The sequence below is a fragment of the Hordeum vulgare genome, chromosome 5H, assembly GCF_904849725.1.
Source record: "Hordeum vulgare subsp. vulgare chromosome 5H, MorexV3_pseudomolecules_assembly, whole genome shotgun sequence".
NCBI classification, from domain to species: domain Eukaryota; kingdom Viridiplantae; phylum Streptophyta; class Magnoliopsida; order Poales; family Poaceae; genus Hordeum; species Hordeum vulgare.
Window position 1 is genome coordinate 570753174 of NC_058522.1, and position 19953 is coordinate 570773126.

General features: G+C 47.5%; 1 protein-coding gene across 1 annotated transcript; it reads left to right on the forward strand.

Moving 5' to 3' along the window:
* The first annotated feature begins 9860 nt into the window (after positions 1-9860).
* LOC123399369 (linoleate 9S-lipoxygenase 2-like) lies at positions 9861-13548 on the forward strand. Its single transcript, XM_045093785.1, has 7 exons — positions 9861-10117; positions 10375-10676; positions 10778-11000; positions 11089-11427; positions 11572-11657; positions 11760-12439; positions 12577-13548. Exons 1-7 carry the CDS (start codon positions 9937-9939, stop codon positions 13346-13348), a joined length of 2583 nt encoding a protein of 860 aa, XP_044949720.1. The 5' UTR covers positions 9861-9936; the 3' UTR covers positions 13349-13548.
* Positions 13549-19953: the final 6405 nt, after the last annotated feature.

Here is a 19953-nt window from a genome sequence, read left to right on the forward strand (position 1 = left end):
TGGAAGAAATTCACAAAAAAGGTTCCCGGTCTAAACAAAGAGTTACGATTTACGCACCCCAGAGTAAGTAGTACTAGATAGTTCCACACATCTCTAATTTATTCAAATTTTCATCAATATATCATTACAATGCTTGCTTATCAGTTTGATTGAACTCTATTCTTGTAAACTGATTGTACCAGAAAGAAGAGACTGTTTTATGTGCATACTACGTATGCGAGTTCATTCATCACTCGACCTCTGAGCGGGGCTTCTCTGACAAACAATTTCAAGTACGTAAATAATATTCACAATTTTATTTTATATATTACCATCAATTGCATTGAATTTTATTCATATATATATATATATATATATTGATCCCCTTCTTTAAATTAGATCTGTCAGATGCGGGATGAACTCCTACCATATGATAGCATACGAGCAATTCAAGAGGAATTGGCGGGATTCTTTCTTGACCACGTCATACCTAAAGACGGAGAATACCATGTGGATTTGTGATTGGATCTAAGGTAAATGATGTTAGGAATTGTAAAAGATATTATATTGTATATATGTAGTAGGGTCGGATAGATATACGAAAACTTGTTGTTCGACCAAGCACGGAGAAAGAGATGTCACTTCTCTCTATATATGTTCAACATGGCGATCTTGTGTAATTAATGGTTTCCTTCATTTTCTTATTAGCTAGCGTCGAGTTCTCTCTATATGTATAGTAGCTAGCGTCGACCAAGCACGGAGAAAGGCAGGACACTTCTCTCTATTAGCTAGCTAACACAATATAAAACCCATAAATTAACCCTTCAAAACCCCCACACCCCCCTCCTTAAAAAAACAAAAACCCCAACTCCTGCCAGATGCTGACGTGTGGATGCCCTTTGATCCCGGTTGGTGCGACCAAACGGGAGTAAAGGTTCTCCTGCCCGGGCTTCCTGTAGCGGCCACGCGGAGACCTTTCTGTCCCGGTTGGTAAGCGAACCGGGACTAAAGATTTTGGGCTTTAGTCCCGAGTCTTTAGCCCCGATTCCAGAACCGGGGCTAATGGACCTTTGTAACCAGGACAAATAGGTCATTTTCTACTAGTGGATGTCTCATATGAAAAGAGGAGATATGGGGACCTGTTGAAAAACCTCTTGTATAGCGTCGGAGTACTAAGTATATCATACTACACAAATTAACTTGTGGTTGAATGGTTAGGAAGGACACTGGTATTTTCTATTCATCAGAGTTTAAGTCTCAGACTTGACATTGGCCCCTACATTTTTCTAGATTTATTTCAAGCATTTTGGCGATGTGCCTTCAATCGAAAGAGGCGTTCATTTCGACTACGAAGTCAAACATGATGTGTCAGCTCAGTCTTTTAAAGTTTTTTTATAGGAATAGGGCGTGCGTGTGTGCATTTATAAGGATGATGAGTATATCTTCTTGTATGTGGACGGTTTTAATTGTATTATGTTTAGAAAGTATATGATACTACTATACATACACGGTAGGTGGCGTCGCGTGACACCGCATATCACGAACTAAATGGGGTCATGGCATGGTACGTGTGAGGGACATGACTCGTCTCATTCCAGGGCTAGGGAGGCATATAGTAGTCCTAGGGATGAGCAAAATAATCGCTTCGACATATACTCTGGGAGGCGTTCAAAGAGATAGAATATACGTGTGTGTGTTTTTATAAAGATAAATCTATGCACATGTATATGAATATTTGTGTTTGTATTACGTTAATGATAAAAGAAGGAAGTATTACACGTACACGGTAGGTGGCGTCGCGTGACACCGCATATCACGAACTAAATGGGGTCATGGCATGGTACGTGTGAGGGACATGACTCGTCTCATTCCAGGGCTAGGGAGGCATATAGTAGTCCTAGGGGTGAGCAAAATAATCGCTTCGACATATACTCTGGGAGGCGCTCAAAAGAGATAGAATATACGTGTGTGTGTTTTTATAAAGATAAATCTATGCACATGTATATGAATATTTGTGTTTGTATTACGTTAATGATAAAAGAAGGGAGTACTACATGTACACGATAGGTGGCGTCGCGTGACACCGCATATCACGAACTAAATGGGGTCATGGCATGGTACGTGTGAGGGACATGACTCGTCTCATTTCAGGGCTAGGGAGGCATATAGTAGTCCTAGGGGTGAGCAAAATAATCGCTTCGACATATACTCTGGAAGGCGCTCAAAGAGATAGAATATACGTGTGTGTGTGTGTTTATAAAGATAAATCTATGCACATGTATATGAATATTTGTGTTTGTATTACGTTAATGATAAAAGAAGGGAGTACTACACGTACACGATAGGTGGCGTCGCGTGACACCGCATATCACGAACTAAATTTGGTCTTGGCATGGCACGTGTGGGGGACATGACTTGTCTCATCCCAAGGACGAGGCATATAGTAGTCCTCGGGTGAGCCAAATGATCGCTTCGACATGTACTCCGCGAGATGCCATCTTCAAGAACTGTAGGACTACATGAGATATGCATGCATGCATAGTTACTGATTAATATACGTGCTCCAAATGTGGCAATGTCGGGCTCTCCGGTCGATCGGACCTCGTGAAGCTCCGCCGCCAGTGGCAGCACGTACCAAAAGCTTAAAATATTTTGGCGCGTGGAGCGCGAGCCGGCCGGCTCACGTCGCCCGTCGCGGTTGGTGGCAGCGGTGATCGCGGGAGATGGCTCTGCATGCGCACGAGCTACGCGGTGCCAAGGGACGACGGCTCCCTGCGCAGATGGACCCGCTCACACTTCACACATGCATCATGCACGAGGCCCCCGACGGCTACGAGCGCGTTGCATAGGGCCTCCTTTCTTTCGTTGGTTTTGGTTAACAGAATTTTGTACTATTTTGAAGGATAGAAATTTTATAGCGAAAGTATTTTTATGCTTTTTTTAAAAATACAATACACACGCAAACGCTTATATACACGCGAATACACTTATCCCTATGAACGCACACGCGCACACACCCTATCCTTACGAGCACCTTCGACAGGCTGAGCCAGCATATAATCTTAAAATATACGAAGTCACTGTAGGTACCTCGTCGTCGACGAAAATGTCTCCTTTCACTGAATGCGCATCAGAGCTAGAAATGCCACAGTGTGTCTAACCATCCAACTACAGCTCGGTTCGCAAGCCTTTGGTTTGTAGGAATAGATTTCTTTTTCTACATATCATATGAATCAATCCTTCTTTTCTTGCGGGGAATAGGAATCAATCTTCACATTTTAAAGGAAAACAATATTAGCCTGGATCCAATAAAAAAGTTCCTATCTTATGAAACAAACAATCTCTCTTTCTCGACAGGAATTGAGATACATGTCAATTCACTTCATATAATTTTTCTATTGCTATGATATTTATATCCTATGAACCAAAGAAGACTTGTCTTTTCTTAACAATTTTCATCCATTAAGTGGGAAATCCATCAAGGAAATACATAGAAGCTGAATTCAGCAAACAAATAGTACATCCAGCCAACAACTTTACGAAATAGTACATCTGGAAAGGGGTTTCAGGGGAGAAAAAACTAAGAAATACTCTACTGCTCAAGCCATCTCACGCTCTTGATTCCAGCTCGCAACCAAGTATGTAGCTCTTCAGTTATCAGGTTGCAGGTTCCGATGAAGTCACTCGACTTGCCATTGAAAAATCATGCTGCTTGTCTCCTTCCAAGTCTACCACCAAATGAGCATGTGAAGAGCCGAGAAGTCTTTGCAGCGATGCAATGGGATGTTGTCAAGCGTATGAAAGCAGGACCCAGCGGAGGGGACGTTCTGGCCGGAGAGCCCTTCCAGTGCATGGCGTTCGGCGTTCCACGCAAGGCCGAGGATATGCATCAGGACGGAGAAGGCGTTATCCAGATGAATCGACTGTTGCGTCCAGCACCATCGCACTCACAATGCTTTTTTCAAGGACTGACGCATCAAAAACATAGATAGAAAGAGTCAAGAATTACCATCGAGTCATTACAACATCACGGTTTAATAAAGTCCGAAAAGGATCCACATGCGAATCACTCGCCGCTATCCAACCTCACTACTCTACGTGGCAAAGAGCTAGACTCACGAAACAGGCCCGCGGCCCTTGAGTCCTGCCCCTCCTCGTCAATCCGTCTGAGCACCATTTCTGCCGTTGGGGGAGCCCCATTAAACACTATGTCGTTCCGGTGTCTCTAGATCGTCCATGCCACCAGAGTGATCACCGTCCAAATCTCTTTTCTAAACTCCTTCTGCGGATTGAGGGCGGTCCACCATTGCACCAAGTTGGCATCGGCCGAAGGCATCCAAGTGGGCTTTCCCCACCCACTGATGATGCACGGCAAGTTTGAGCACACATCCCAACATCAAGTGGTCAATGGTCTCATAGGCATGATCGCAGAAAGGACATGCAGAGGGATGAGGCAAGTGGCGTCTTTGTAGTCTATTCGCCGTCCAACATCTGTTCCGTGCCGCAAGCCAAGCAAAGATCTTGCAAGTGGTCGGCGTCCTGGATCTCCAAATCTGGGTAACTCCGTCCGCCTCAATCCTACCCGCAAAGCACACCCTATAGGCAGATTTAGCAAAAAACTGTCCAGAGGCTTTCCAAGCCCAGTGTATCCTATCATCAGACCCAGGCGAGAGCTCCACCTCCTGCAGCATGTCTACCAGAGCAATGAACTCTAGTAGGGCACGCGTAGTCATGTCCGAGGAAACGTCGTGCCACCAGCCTTCCATCATGGCATGTCTGACCGTCTTTTGCCGTGCAGGTTTTCTCACAAACGAAAAGAGATTATGCATTATCTCCTCGATGCGGCCATCCGACAGCCACCAGTCCGTCCAGAATCGTGCCGATTCGCCATCACCCAGCACACACCGCGTTGCCGCTCTGTATATCCCCAAGGACTCGCAAGAGACCTGCAGATTGAACTCGTTCCAAGGTCTGTTCGGATCTATTCTCTCGAGCCATTGCCATCTCGCCCTTAGTGCCGCATTCAATAGTCGCAAGTTGGGAACTCCCAGGCCGTCGAACTACTTTGGCGTGCAAACCTGGTCCCAAGCCACCAAGCAGTGGCCTCCTTGCACATCCCGACGCCCCTTCCACAGGAATCCACCACATATCTTGTTGGCCGTGACAATTGTCTTGACAGGCAGATCAATCGCCATTATTGCATGGATCGGCATGGAAGCAAGTGTGGTGCGCAACAACTCTAGCCTGCCCGCGCGGAAGAGTAGCCTAGCCTGCCAGGCAGGCAATAGGTCTGCCATCTTGTCTATCATGTACTGCAGATGTGCGGCCGAGATCTTCCGCAAACCCAAGGGTAGCCCAAGATACTTACATGGCCAGCCCAAAACCTGGCACTCCATCTCGGTGACGATCTGCAACACCTGCTCCTCCGAGCATCTAATTAGGTGGGCGGAGCTTTTGACTAGATTGGTGTGGAGGCCCGATGTCGTGCCAAAATCACGGAGCAACACAGTGCACGCCCGAAGACTCTACAGATCAGGCTTGATGAAGGTAACCACGTCGTCAGCATATATGGAAGTGGTACTCCGAAGACCAGCAGCAGCGAGCGGCTGCAACACCCCAGCCACCGTGGCCGAGCGCAGGAGGTGGTGAAGAGACTCCATCACCAGGACGAACAGAAGCGGCGAGGCCGGATCCCCCTGCCGCAGACCCTGACAGTTGTAGATGACGTTGCTAGGGATTCCCTTGAGCAACACCCTGGTGGAAGATGAGGCAAGCGGGCCGGCAATCCACGACGTCCACTTGACTCCAAAACCCATGTGTCTTAACACATCCAGCAAGAAGGCCCAGTCCACCGTGTCGAAGGCCTTCGTGATATCTAGCTTTAGCATCACCGCATCTTCCTTAGTGGCATGCAACTTTCTGGCCTTTCCCTGCACCATCATATAATTGCAATGGAGCCATCTCCCTTTGATAAACACTCACAATGCTTAATTGACAATGTGGAGACTGTTGCATCCACTGGCGGATCCAGCGTGTAGGCACGGTGGGCCGTGGCCCACCCAGAATCTGAAATATTTTATTATTATCTATTAAAAATTAAAGTTGACCAAGCCGTCGCTGGCCCTCCCCAGCTAGCCAGCTCCCCTCCCGTCGCCTGCTCGCCCCTCCTCCCGTCATCCCGTGGCCGCCGCGCCCGCAGGCCGCAGCTCCCCTCCTCCCGCCGCCGCCGGTCGCCGCGCCCGCAGGCCGCAGCTCCCCTCCTCCCGCCGGTCGCCGCGCCCGCAGCTCCCGTCATCCCGTGGCCGTCGCGCCCGCAGGCCGCAGCTCCCCTCCTCCCGCCGCCCGCCGGTCGCTGCGCCCGCAGGCCGCAGCTCCCCTCCTCCCGCCGGTCGCCGCGCCCGCAGGCCGCAGCTCCCCTCCTCCCGCCGGTCGCCGCGCCCGTGGCTCCCCTTCTCCCGCCGGTCGCCGCGCCCGCGGCGCCCCTCCTCCCGCCGGTCGCCGCGGTCGCCCCTCCCTTCCTCTCAGTCTCAGGCCTTAGCCGGTCTGCACAGATCGTCAGATCCCCTCCTCTGTCTGGTAAAGTGGTAAGCACACTGGGAACATATTTTTTTCTCTGGCTGTAGCCTGTAGGATTTCTCATTGGAGCCAGTGATATAATCACACATTCACATTGGATTGGATATAATTGCAGACTTGCAGTTGCAACTTGCAAAGCAGAACATGAAGAGGAAAAGTGCCATTCTGGATCTTTTTAAAAAACATGAAGAGAAAGTGAGGAAGATTGCTACTGAACATCACACGGAAGATATTGAAAATGCGGGGTGTCCTAATTCCCCATCTCCTATCCATTCGGATACTGAAATCGAGGAGGCAACGCCAAGTCTTCCATCACCTCAACAACCAAGTGCACATGTCTTTTCAGGTGATCCAGCGAAAAGAACTCCTATTTCAGAGTATGATTTTAATGATCAAGATAGTGTTCGGAGAAGATATATTGCAAAAACAGCATGTCGTCCATATGGACATGCTTTTGAAGTTAGGAAAATCTATGGTAAAAACCGACACTTTAGTTTTGTTTGGTTTGAAAAGTATAGTTGGCTAGAATATAGTGTCTCAAAGGAAGCGGCGTATTGCTTTGTGTGTTATTTGTTCAAAGAGAAAACTAATGGGGGGCCTAGGGGTGATGCCTTTGTTAAAAATGGTTGGAGAAATTGGAACAAACCTGATGCATTGGACAAGCATGTAGGTGGTATTGGTAGCATTCACAACCAAGCTCAAGAGAAGTATAATTCATTTGTGACACCTCAAATGGCAATTGATAATATCATTGTGAGGGTGTCTAAAGAGGATATGCGTCTTTACAAGGCTAGGCTAACCTATTCACTTAGATGCTTGAGGTTTCTTTTGAATCAAGGATTGGCATTTCGTGGACATGATGAGAGTGAAGAATCTAGTAATAGGGGGAACTTTCTTGAACTTCTAAAATGGCTTGCAGAAAATGATGAAGAAGTTGATAAGATTGTTTTGCACAATGCTCCTGGAAACTGCATATTGACTAGTCCAACGATACAAAAACAGATTATTCAATGTTGTGCTGTACTAACTACAAAACAAATTATTGAAGATCTTGGTGATGAGCACTATGCAATCCTAGCTGATGAGTCTAGTGATGCATCTCACAAAGAGCAACTTGCTATTTGCATACGTTATGTTGATAAAGTTGGAAAGGGGTGTGAGAGATTTTTTGGTGTTGTTCATGTTGCCAACACAACTTCCTTGTCACTTAAAGCTGCAATTGAATCTTTGCTTATTGATCATCATTTGTCTCTTACTCAAATCCGTGGGCAAGGATATGACGGGGCTAGCAATATGAAAGGGGAGATAAAAGGGTTGAAAACTTTGATCATGAATGAGTCACCCTCTGCTTATTACATTCATTGCTTTGCACATCAACTTCAATTGGTTCTTATTGCCGTGGCAAAGGGAAATGAACCATGTAAATGGTTTTTTCATCATGTTTCTTACTTGCTTAATATTGTTGGAGTTTCTTGCAAGAGCCATGACATGCTTCGAGATGTTAGAGCTCAAAAGGTTTTGGAAGCACTTGAAATGGGTGAAATTGAAAGTGGAAGTGGTTTAAATCAAGAGATGGGATTACCTAGACCTGGTGATACTCGATGGGGTTCTCATTTTCGAACCATTTTGCACATTGTTACCATGTATCCCACAATACTAGAAGTACTTGATGCTATTGGAAAAGATCCTTCACAAAGGGGTGAGTGGACAAGAATACGTGCAGTGACTTTTGCCTTGGAATCATATGACTTTGTTTTCAATCTTCATGTGATGCTTGTTATTCTTGGCCACACTAATGAGTTATCTCAGTCATTGCAAAAGAGGGATCAAGATATTGTTAATGCAATGGCACTTGTTAGTTTGGCAAAGAATAAAATGCGGCATATGAGGTCTCATGGTTGGGAAGAATTTCTTGCAAAGGTAACATTGTTTTGCAACAAACATGGCATTCAAGTTCCTACACCGGAGGATAGTTATGTGCCTCATGGAAGATCACCTCGGTATTATGAAGTGCAAACAAATGATGATCGTTATAGAAGAGAAGTATATCTTGGTATCCTTGATCAAATCATTCAAGAGCTTGACAATAGGTTTGACGAGGTTAATATGGAGTTGTTGATTTGCATGTCTGCTTTGAATCCCGCCAATTCATTTGCTTCTTATGATGCACTCAAGGTAATGAAACTTGCTGAATTCTACCCTCAGGACATATCAAGCATTGATTTGGTAAGGCTAGAATTCCAACTTGCTACTTTTATTGATGATATGAGACAAGATGCTAGGTTCAGATCTGTGCATACTATTGGTGAACTATCTGTTATGCTTGTTTGTACAAACAAACATGTTCTCTATGATTTGGTCTACATGCTTATCAAATTGGTATTGATCTTACCGGTCGCCACAGCGAGTGTTGAAAGAGTATTCTCGACAATGAATCTAGTAAAAAATAAATTGAGAAATAGTATGAGTGATGATCTCCTGAATGATTGCTTAGTGACATTCATTGAACGAGATGTGTTCTTGAAAGTAAGCGAGGACGACATTGTTGAAGCTTTCATGGCAAAGGAACGTCGTAGAGTTACTTAGTGTAGTAGTTTGCTACATATTTGTATCCATGTAAGACTTTGTATTTGCAACGTTGCAAATTTGCTACATGTGGAAACTATAATGTTGTCTGACTTTTGAGCTATATGTATTATATTGTTGCCAACTTTTGTGTGACACTTGGATTAGGTAGGAAAAAAAATTTAGATGTGCACACCCTCCATTTCATTCCTGGCTCCGCCACTGGTTGCATCGAGCCGAAGGGGCTACGTGGTGCTCTTCGCATGCGGTGGCGAGGCTGCCTTGGAGCGAAGGCGTCGTAAGCTCCTACGGAGCGGCAAGAAATTCAAACTAAAAATTGATCTCCTCCCGCTTGAAAAGCGGCTGTTATGTGTTCTGATGTACTCCCCTGTAAAAATAATATAAGATTGTTTAGATCACTACGCGTTAAAAAGCTTATCAATGTTTACAAAGATTTTTATGGGACGAAGGTCACTTGAGAGTCCAGACATCCCCTATAGTCTGCACACAATAGAGCATTTGTGTCTTGATGCCACGATAATCAGCCCATGCCATGCATCAGGATGCATGCTTAATTATAGTACAACTTGTTTGAGATCTTTTCCTGATCCCCTACGTAATCAAATCGACCGGACACTGTAGATCCCAGCGAGGATCCAATGTCCACAGTGCTCTGCTCACACCACCCCTCTCGTGCACCTATAAATAGCCTCCCGGTTGCTCTTGGAGCTCTCACACACCCTCCCTCTCAATCTCTCATTGTCCTTAGCCACACACAGCACCAGAGTACGTGTCCGCTTTTCGTTTAGAAGGAAGATGTTGGGCGTGAGAAACCTGGCCGGGGCAGGGGGGCTCAAGGGCACCGTGGTCCTCATCCCTAAGAAGGCGGTCGAGTACAACGACTTCCAGGGCACCGTCATGGGCGGCGGCACCGACACCGAGCTCTTCGGCGGCAGAGTCACCTGTCAGCTCATCAGCTCCACGCTCCGTGGCCGCAGTGAGCACTCACCATTCCCTTTAACTCCCCCACAGTGCACGTACGCGCTCCTTTTTCATGCATGCTGTCCACCTCAGCATGATGCCATATCAGCAATCCGTTTGTATACTACTCTCTTCGTCTTAAAAAATTTGTCTCAGTTTTGTCAAAAATAAATATATCAAAATGCTAAAACATGATTAAATACATTCATATTTAGAAAAATCTAAGATAAAAATTTTGGGACGAAAGAAGTAATAATGTGTGGTGTGGTGCAGCTGCAGGCAACGCGAGCCGCGGGAAGGTGGGCAAGGAGGCAAACCTGGAGCCGTGTCTCGTGAAGAAGAGCCTGCTGGGCGTCCCGACGGGCGAGCAGAAGTTCGAGGTGACGTTCAACTGGTCAATGGATCTGGGCGTGCCGGGCGCGATCATCGTCAAGAACAATGACGAGAAGGAGTTCTTCCTCAAGACCATCACCCTGGACAACGTGCCCGGCCACGGGGCCGTCGTCTTCATCGCCAACTCCTGGGTCTACCCGCAGGCCAAGTACAGCTACAACCGCGTCTTCTTCACCAACGACGTACGTGAGCATTGCTCCATGCATGATCCGGTGGATTTTGCTTTCGCTTGCTTGCTTGCTAGCTCATGCAATGTCCGGTCCGTTGTGCATGATGCATGCAGACGTACCTGCCGCACCAGATGCCGGCGGCGCTCAAGCCGTACCGCGACGACGAGCTCCGGAACCTGAGGGGCGACGAGCAGCAGGGGCCCTACGAGGTACACGACCGCGTCTACCGCTACGACGTCTACAACGACCTCGGCGACGCCCGCGACGTCCTCGGCGGCTCCACGGACCTCCCCTACCCTCGCCGCGGCCGCACCGGCCGGAAGCCCTCACCCAACAGTGCGTGTGCCTTGTTGTCTTGTCTCCCCGTCCTTTCCATCTCCAGCTGATCTGACGATCGGAGACCGCGCATGCATGCATGGTGCAGAGCCTGACCACGAGAGCCAGGGGAACGTGTACGTGCCATGCGACGAGCAGTTCGGGCACATCAAGGAGTCCGACTTCCGGGAGTACGCACTGAAGGCGCTGGTGCACGGGATCATACCGATCCTCCGCGAGTTCTGCGACAAGGACGACACACCCGGCGAGTTCGACTCCTTCGCCGACGTCCTCAAGATCTACAAGGACGGCATCAAGCTGCCCAACATCCGGGGCAAAGAGCGCAGTAGCCTCCCGCCCCAGCTCGTCAAGGACATCATCACCCCCATGGGCATGGGCGACAACCTTTGGTCCCTCTTCAAGCTCCCCAGGCCGCACATCATCAACAGTAACTACTCCTTCCTAAAAAAATGCTTCTTGTTTTAATACTCCACTATTCAGCGTTTTGGGGGAGTACTAGCTAGCTAGGAAATGGTTAATTAAACCGAATCATCAGCAATATAATTAATGTTAATTGGCATCACAAATCAAGAGGACGAGAAAGCATGGATGACTGACGATGAGTTCGCGAGGGAGATGCTGGCCGGTGTCAACCCCCTGATGATCAAACGCCTCACGGTGAGTCAACTCAACAATCAATCAATCCAACCATATACTATATGTATGTCACTAGCTACCCAATATTTACTCATACTGTTTGAGGAAACCGTGCGCGTGCAGGAGTTCCCTCCCAAGAGCAGTCTAGATCCTAGCAAGTACGGCGACCACACCAGCACCATCACCGAGGCGCACATCGCCGAGCGCCTCGAGGGCCTCACCGTGCACCAGGCGCTCGCCAGCAACAGGCTCTACATCGTGGACCAGCACGACAACCTGATGCCGTTCCTCATCGACATCAACAATCTCAGCAACAGCTTCGTGTACGCGACCAGGACCCTGCTCTTCCTGCGAGGGGACGGCACGCTCACCCCGGTCGCCATCGAGCTCAGCTCGCCCCTGCTCCAGGGCGACCTGACAACCGCCGAGAGCACCGTGTACACGCCGGAGGACGCCGGCGTCGAGGGCTGGATATGGCAGCTCGCCAAGGCCTACGTCTCCGTGAACGACTACGGCTGGCACCAGCTGATCAGCCACTGGCTCAACACGCACGCGGTCATGGAGCCCTTCGTCATCGCCACCAACAGGCAGCTCAGCGTGACCCACCCGGTGCACAAGCTCCTGCACCTGCACTACCGCGACACCATGAACATCAACTCGCGGGCTCGGGGGATGCTCATCAACGCCGACGGCGTCATCGAGAAGACCGTGTTCCCGGGCAAGCACGCTATGCCCATGTCTTCCATGGTCTACAAGAACTGGAACTTCACGGAACAAGCTCTGCCCGACGATCTAATCAAGAGGTGGGTTGGTAGAAATAGAATGCTAATTACGAAACAACCACACTCAGTCACAACTGACATGGCCCGTACTGTCTAGTGTGTGTGTGGTAAGTGATGACTACGAAAGACTAATGGATCTTGATGCATGCATGATGCAGGGGCATGGCAGTGGAGGACCCATCGAGCCCACACAAGGTGCGGCTGCTGATCGAGGACTACCCGTACGCGGCGGACGGGCTGGCCGTGTGGCACGCGATCGAGCAGTGGGTAGCAGACTACCTGACCATCTATTACCCCGACGACGGCGTGCTGCAGGGCGACGTGGAGCTGCAGGCGTGGTGGAAGGAGGTGCGGGAGGTCGGGCACGGCGACCTCAAGGATGCGGCGTGGTGGCCCGAGATGCAGACAGTGGCGGAGCTGATCAAATCCTGCGCCACCATCATCTGGATAGGGTCGGCGCTCCACGCGGCCGTCAACTTCGGGCAGTACGCCTACTCAGGCTACCACCCCAACAAGCCGTCGATGAGCCGGCGGCCGATGCCGGTGCCGGGCAGCAAGGAGTACGCGGAGCTGAGCAGCGACCCGGAGCGGGCGTACATCCACACCATCACCAGCCTGTTCCAGGCCCTGGTGGGCATCTCGCTGATGGAGATCCTCTCCAAGCACTCCTCCGACGAGGTGTACCTGGGCCAGCACGACACGCCGGAATGGACGTCGGACGCCAAGGCGCTGGAGGCGTTCAAGCGGTTTGGGGCGAGACTGGTGGGCATTGAGAAGCAGGTGATGGACATGAACGAGGACACGCGGCTGAAGAACCGCATCGGGCCGGCCAAGTTCCCCTACATGTTGCTTTTCCCCAACACCTCCGACCACACCGGCGAGGCCGAGGGGCTCTCGGCCAAGGGCATCCCCAACAGCATCTCCATCTGAATAACTAGTGAGGGAGTGCTGCCGGTGCATGCTTGCCATGCATGACCTCAATAAGGCAATAACCTCCGGTATTGCTATGGCCTTCAGTTTGGGCCTTTTAAGCTCCTCTGTAACCTCTCTTTTTTTGTCTAGGTTCAAATTTCCCAAATAGAATCCGACCTTTTCTAATAATAAAAATATGAGGTCCCTCTTTGATATCATTTGACTGAAACTAATGTCTTGCTTACAGAGAAGAAAAGAAACAAAAGAAAAACATAAGCCAACGATACAGCATGTGACGTCCAACATTAAGTTCCCTATAAGTGTTCTTGAAATCTGATAAATACTAAAATGCTAATTGCCTTTGGAGTGATCATGCTGGGGATCAGAAAATTCATCTTGCTAACTGGTCATCTCTGGGTATGACAATGGAGTTTGGTGGTTTATGGGGTGCCTAGCTAACCTTCAGGACTTAAAATGTTTGTCTGCTGGGATCATGGATTAAGAGGTTTATTCAGGTTGAAGGTTCTCTTTGGGGCTAAGTGGTTGTTTGGTTCGCGACTAAGGTTGACTTAGGTTGCCACATCTAAGTTTAGGCAAATTTGACTTAAAAAGGTGCTTGGTTCAAGCCTCGCATTAGGCAAGATGCTTTTTGCCACATCAGCCGCGTCGGGCACCGTCTGATCCAACTCGATCATTGGTGCAGCGCGACTCTGTGTCCTCCACACGGACGTACGTAGCCACCTTCGTGAGTGTGAGTACGTAACCTGTAGTAGCGTTCATTATTTTATTTTATTTTTGACCATCCTTTTCATACCTATACTTTCACACAAAATATTTTTTGCCAGACAGTCACATAACTTTATACTAGCAAACTCATTGAGTCAAGGTTGCTTAGCGTCCTTGAAGCTGCTGCGGTCACCTTCAAAGCATTGCCAACGCAGTATAACTGAAACAGCTAGACCGGCATCGCCCCTAGGGATGGGCATATTAACAAAATCCGATATATCGGACTGGAAGAACCGGGACTGAAGCCGAATGGACCGAAACCGAAAAAACGGTTCCTATTTCGGTCATCTAAACTGAAGAACCGAAATTAGTATGGTAAATTCGGTTCTTACACACAATTGACTTGAAAAACCGAATTTATCACGACTCAGGCTTCCCTGTTATGGCTGTCCCAGTCCAGCTGGCCAGTCAGCGGAATATTGTTCAAGGCTTTTTTACTTCTTTGGTTTTGTCCACTAGCCCACAATTGTACTAAATCATTAAATCAATTAGCCCATATATCTCTACTATTAAAGCAGGATCGAACGTCGTGATGGTTCGACCTTCCAGCGATGGTTCGACCTCTCGTTCGCTCCCCACCTCCTGCAGTTGGCACTTCCACCGATTTTTTTCATCCCTCCTTAAACCAATCGATTAAATACATAAAATCCGGTTCACAATGCAAAAAGAAAAACCCCTATACCACCCGAAAAAGCACCTCCCTCGTAACCTCCTCCTCCTCCTGCGATCCAAAAATATTGGGAGAAAACCAAACCCACGCACGCACCAAGCCCACACACGCACGTCTCGTACCGCAGACCCCCACCGACGTCTCCCATCCACACACCACCCACACCCCAGAGTTCCTCCACCTCAGCAGCGCGGCCGGGCTCCTCCCCGCCGCGTCTGGCGCCATGTCGGACGTCGTGGTGAGGGTGCTCGACACCGGGATCTACCCGCTCAACCGCGGCTCCTTCAAGCCCGTCGCGACGGGCTCGGCCCCCTGCCCTCGTCCTTCTCCGGGGGATGCGTCTCTGCTGCCGCCTTCAACGCCTCCGCCTACTGCAACAACAAGCTCATCGGCGCCAAGTTCTTCTACAAGGGGTATGAGGCCGGCCTCGGGCACCCCATTAACGAGACCCTGGAGTCCAAGCCGCCGCTGGATACCGAGGGATACGGCACCCATACAGCGTCCACGGCCGCCGGGTCGCCGGTGGATGGCGCCGGGTTCTACAACTACGCGCACGGGAGGGCCGTCGGCATGCCCCCCACCGTGCGCATCGCCGCGTACAAGATCTGCTGGAAGTCCGGCTGCTACGACTTCGACATACTTGCGACGTTCGACGAGATCCCCGGCGGCGTGATGGCTCACCGGCACGGATCCCCTCCTCCGCCTCTCCGACCGCCGAGTTGCAGCGGCGAGATCCCCCTTTCCCCAACTCCTATCCTCTCTCACATCACATAAGGTTGGATCGGACCCCTGATTTATTTTTCTGTTCGATTCGGTCAGGTGCAGCAGCAGTAGCAGCGGTAGGCGACCTACAGCAGCTCCTTCCTTGCATGCATGGACGAGCTAGACGGAGATGCCGTCCAGCCCAACCACGGCTGCTACCACCCCACGGATTTGTTGTTCCATGGATTTGTTGTTTGTCAAATGAACGAACAAACCTTCCTTACTTACTGAATTGACAAATGAATCAACCTTCCTCTAGATCAAGCAGAGAATGAATGAATGAATGAATTTGCAACTTCTCTGCTAAAATGAACGAACCTCCAACAGTTTGCAATGGAAACGTATGAAACTGTTGGATGTTCACATTTTTGTAGTTGCATTGATGGGATTTCAATTCTTTAATGGCCATGATATATCACATATTTTAGAATATGCCTTTCCATGTCTCCTTCTTATGTTAATTGGGAGTCCAATAGAGATATTATACTGCACTCTTTCTTCTGTTGTAAATAATTATCGGCCCCTGTCGGTTGAGCAGATGCAGATCATATCTACGGAGATTAAGAAGCTCAAGACCAAGGTTCACAAATGAGATTTCTTGAACTTACTTGTGGAAAGATTAGCAAAGCAATTCCCTTCTCCAGTGTATTTTTGTGGCAATGTTTTGCAGGAAGGCATACTAAAGGATGGCAACGATATACTTCAAGAAAGGGTACTATACTCTAACCCATATCCATTTTAAAGAAACTGCACTGTTTGAGATGTTACCTCTTGATTTTAGGATAGCGTGCATATTAGTTTTAGCATTTAGACTTGACCAAAGCATGATAAAAAAAACCAAGGTTCACAAATGAGATTTCCTGAACTTACTTGTGGAAACATGAGCAAAGCAATTCCCTTCTCCAGTGTCTTTTTGTGGCAATGTTTTGCAGGAAGGCACACTGAAGGATGCCAATGATATACTTCAAGAAAGGGTACTATACTCTAACCCATATCCATTTTAAAGAAACTGCACTGTTTGAGATGTTACCTCTTGATTTTAGGATAGCGTGCAGATTAGTTTTAGCATTTAGACTTGACCAAAGCATGATAAAAAAAGGAATAGTCCATAGGAGTGGTAGACAATCTTATTGCCGGTATGTTATATTTTATAACCATGAATGTACATATTTGCTGATAAAAGGTACTTTTGCATATGATTCAGGGACGCGAGTTGGTCAGGGCATCTACCCACCATACCAACATTATTCTTAATGTCTTCATATGTTCCTGAACATTATATATATTATTTGAAGGTATGCCCATGATGAGGTTTTACCATTTTGTCTCCTATAGCAATAGTTTCCCTTTTTTGTTCTTCCAAAAACAAGCAATGGTGTTTGGCCATAATCTCTATACAGTCAAATCACACCTCAATTTTGCGTCTATCAGATTTGAGTCTAACCTGCAACATATCAAGTGAGTCTAACTGTATTGCTTTTCTAATTTCATCAACTGAGTACTTTGATGTTTCAGAGTTTATACCATGAGTGTATCTGCAACAATTTGGTATCTGGTTTTTATATCATTTCCTTACAATTCACAGTAAGCCTTCTCAAATAAATCACAGTGTGACCTAATCTTACGTGATTGGATGTCCCCTAAGTATGCTTTCTTCTATTTTTTAAATATTGTTAATGCCAAACTGTTGTCATGACTTACTGGTGAAATTTATACGTGATATATTTGCACATATATACGGGTATTTAACTTAACTGATGTCATGACTTTTGTTTGCTTCCTTATACCACTATTATTTTTGTTCGGTTGCTTGCTAATGCACGCGGGTTAATTGACTGGTTGTTCTTGTTGCTCATCGATGCATGCAAGTTAATTAATCATCGAGTAGAAAGAATCTTATGCTCCTAGGGTCCAGTAGGTCTTTTGTTTTCTGCTTTGATTGCAATGTAACACTCTACTTACTATCAAAGAAAAGGAGATAGATACAGGTTTGGAATCTGACATTATCCCTGTTAGTGCAAATAGATAAAAGGACGCAAAGAAACAAATGATTTCACGGACCATATATCGTAGGAAAATCAACAAATAAGGTAAATTTACACGAAGAAAAAGAATATTGTTTATTACTTTCCTTTCTCCTACTGATTTATCCTTTTAAACCATCTTTAGTCAGCACCTAAATATGCACGGAAGAGGATCACGTTAGCTGATGGGAAACACATTATCCGTGATACGAAACTACCTGTATCCCCCTATTTATATCACAGACTGACATGCATTACCTGTTACATTCAACAGGTATCCATGGTCACTGATGAGGTAAGTGGCCAAGGTGAGATCAGGAAGAGGTGGTGCCATAACTGAACTTAATTGACAAGATCACATGTAAAAAAAAATGATTTGAAGGGTTTTCCAATTTCTGAGCCTTTCCTTGTTAAATGTCTAAAAAGAAATAAGAAAATCACACTGAATGTGGAGCTTCATTGCATCACATTTATAGCAATGATACTATTAAATTTCATTTGCTTTCATGGGTTCTCACTCATCTCTACTATTAAAGCAGGATCGAACGTCGTGATGGTTCGACCTCCCAGTGATGGTTCGACCTCTCGTACGCTCCCCACCTCCTGCAGTTGGCACTTCCACCGATTTTTTTCATCCCTCCTTAAACCAATCAATTAAATACATAAAATCGGGTTCACAATGCAAAAAAGCAAAACCTCTATACCACCCGAAAAAGCACCTCCCTCGTAACCTCCTCCTCCTGCGATCCAAAAATATCGGGAGAAAACCAAACCCACGCACACACGCACGTCTCGTACCGCAGACCCCCACTGACGTCTCCCATCCACACACCACCCACACCCCGGAGTTCCTCCGCCTCAGCAGCGCGGCCGGGCTCCTCCCCGCCGCGTCTGGCGCCGTGTCGGACGTCGTGGTGAGGGTGCTCGACACCGAGATCTACCTGCTCAACCATGGCTCCTTCAAGCCCGCCGGCGATGGGCTCGGCCCCCCGCCCTCGTCCTTCTCCAGGGGATGCGTCTCTGCTGCTGCCTTCAATGCCTCCGCCTACTGCAACAGCAAGCTCATCGCCGCCAAGTTCTTCTACAAGGGGTATGAGGCCGGCCTCGGGCACCCCATTAACGAGACCCTGGAGTCCAAGTCGCCGCTGGATACCGAGGGACACGACACCCATACAACGTCCACGGCCGCCGGGTCGCCGGTGGATGGCGCCAGGTTCTACAACTACGCGTACGGGAGGGCCGTCGGCATGGCCCCCACCGTGCGCATCGCCGCATACAAGATCTGCTGGAAGTCCGACTGCTACGACTCCGACATACTTGCGGCGTTCGACGAGGCCTTCGGCGACGGCGTCAACGTCATCTCTCTCTCCGTCGGCTCGAGTGGTTACGCCCCCGCCTTCTACGAGGACTCCATCGCCATCGGGGCCTTCGGTGCAGTGTAGAAGGGCAACGTCGTCTCTGCCTCTTAGGATCAACATAAATACTGTCACGGATGAAATTGATGACAAATTTGACGACAAGCAGTTTATTATGTTCCGGATGAGGTGACGTTGAAGTACAGTCATCTTAGATAAAGGTGTGCCATTTTCTAGATCTGTCATTTGATTTCAAATAGTGTTCAAGTATTTTCTGTTGTTGTTCCAGGTACCAATCAACTGCTTGTCCTTTGGACCCTATATTGGCACACATTATGCATGACCTAACTGGACCTGTAGCGGAGGTTTGATCTGAACTACTGTGTTCTTTCTAAATATATCCACTAGAGTAGAAAGTAATTAATTGTTTGACTTCTAGCATAAACTTGGTGTCCAAGCTCCTAGAATATATAGCCAAGCAAAATATGGTACTCTGGGTCAGGGTGATGGTGCCATTTACTTGAGTGGTATTAAAGCAATTTTTCTTACATTTTTTGTCTGGTCTCTGCTAGAAGCTGAGGTGTAGCACGAGATGTCTCGTAAAATAATTTGGAGGGAGTAAAAAAATAAGGCCTCTTCCTTGTTGTTGATCTTGGATCGATAAAAAATGATGAGTGCCATGCTTGCTATTCACACCGTTGTTTATGTGTATACAACATTCTGTCAGAACAAATATGTTTTCTTGTTGTACATGTGTACATCTAAGAAGTTGTTGATATAAGCCATATCATAAGAGAAACAGAATAAAGATGGAAATTTTCCTGCAATTACAAATGTTTTCATGCTTTAAACTAGCTGTACTTTCAGGATACGTAAATCAGAGTGTCATTTGGTTTCATATATGTGGAGAAATGAAAACTTTTGCCTTGCTTTAAACTAGCTGTAATATTTCTAGGGCACAAAAGATTTGCTTCGGTGAACCCATTGGGAATGTTGATGGTATGATGTTGGTTCCTTTATTCTTCG

Bases quoted from the DNA above. Each gene is read 5' to 3' on its own strand.
- LOC123399369 (XM_045093785.1), top strand. From the start codon at position 9,937: ATGTTGGGCGTGAGAAACCTGGCCGGGGCAGGGGGGCTCAAGGGCACC. The intron at 11,001-11,088 runs GTGCGTGTGCCT...TGCATGGTGCAG, and splicing joins CCGGAAGCCCTCACCCAACA to AGCCTGACCACGAGAGCCAG. The intron at 11,658-11,759 runs GTGAGTCAACTC...GTGCGCGTGCAG, and splicing joins TGATGATCAAACGCCTCACG to GAGTTCCCTCCCAAGAGCAG.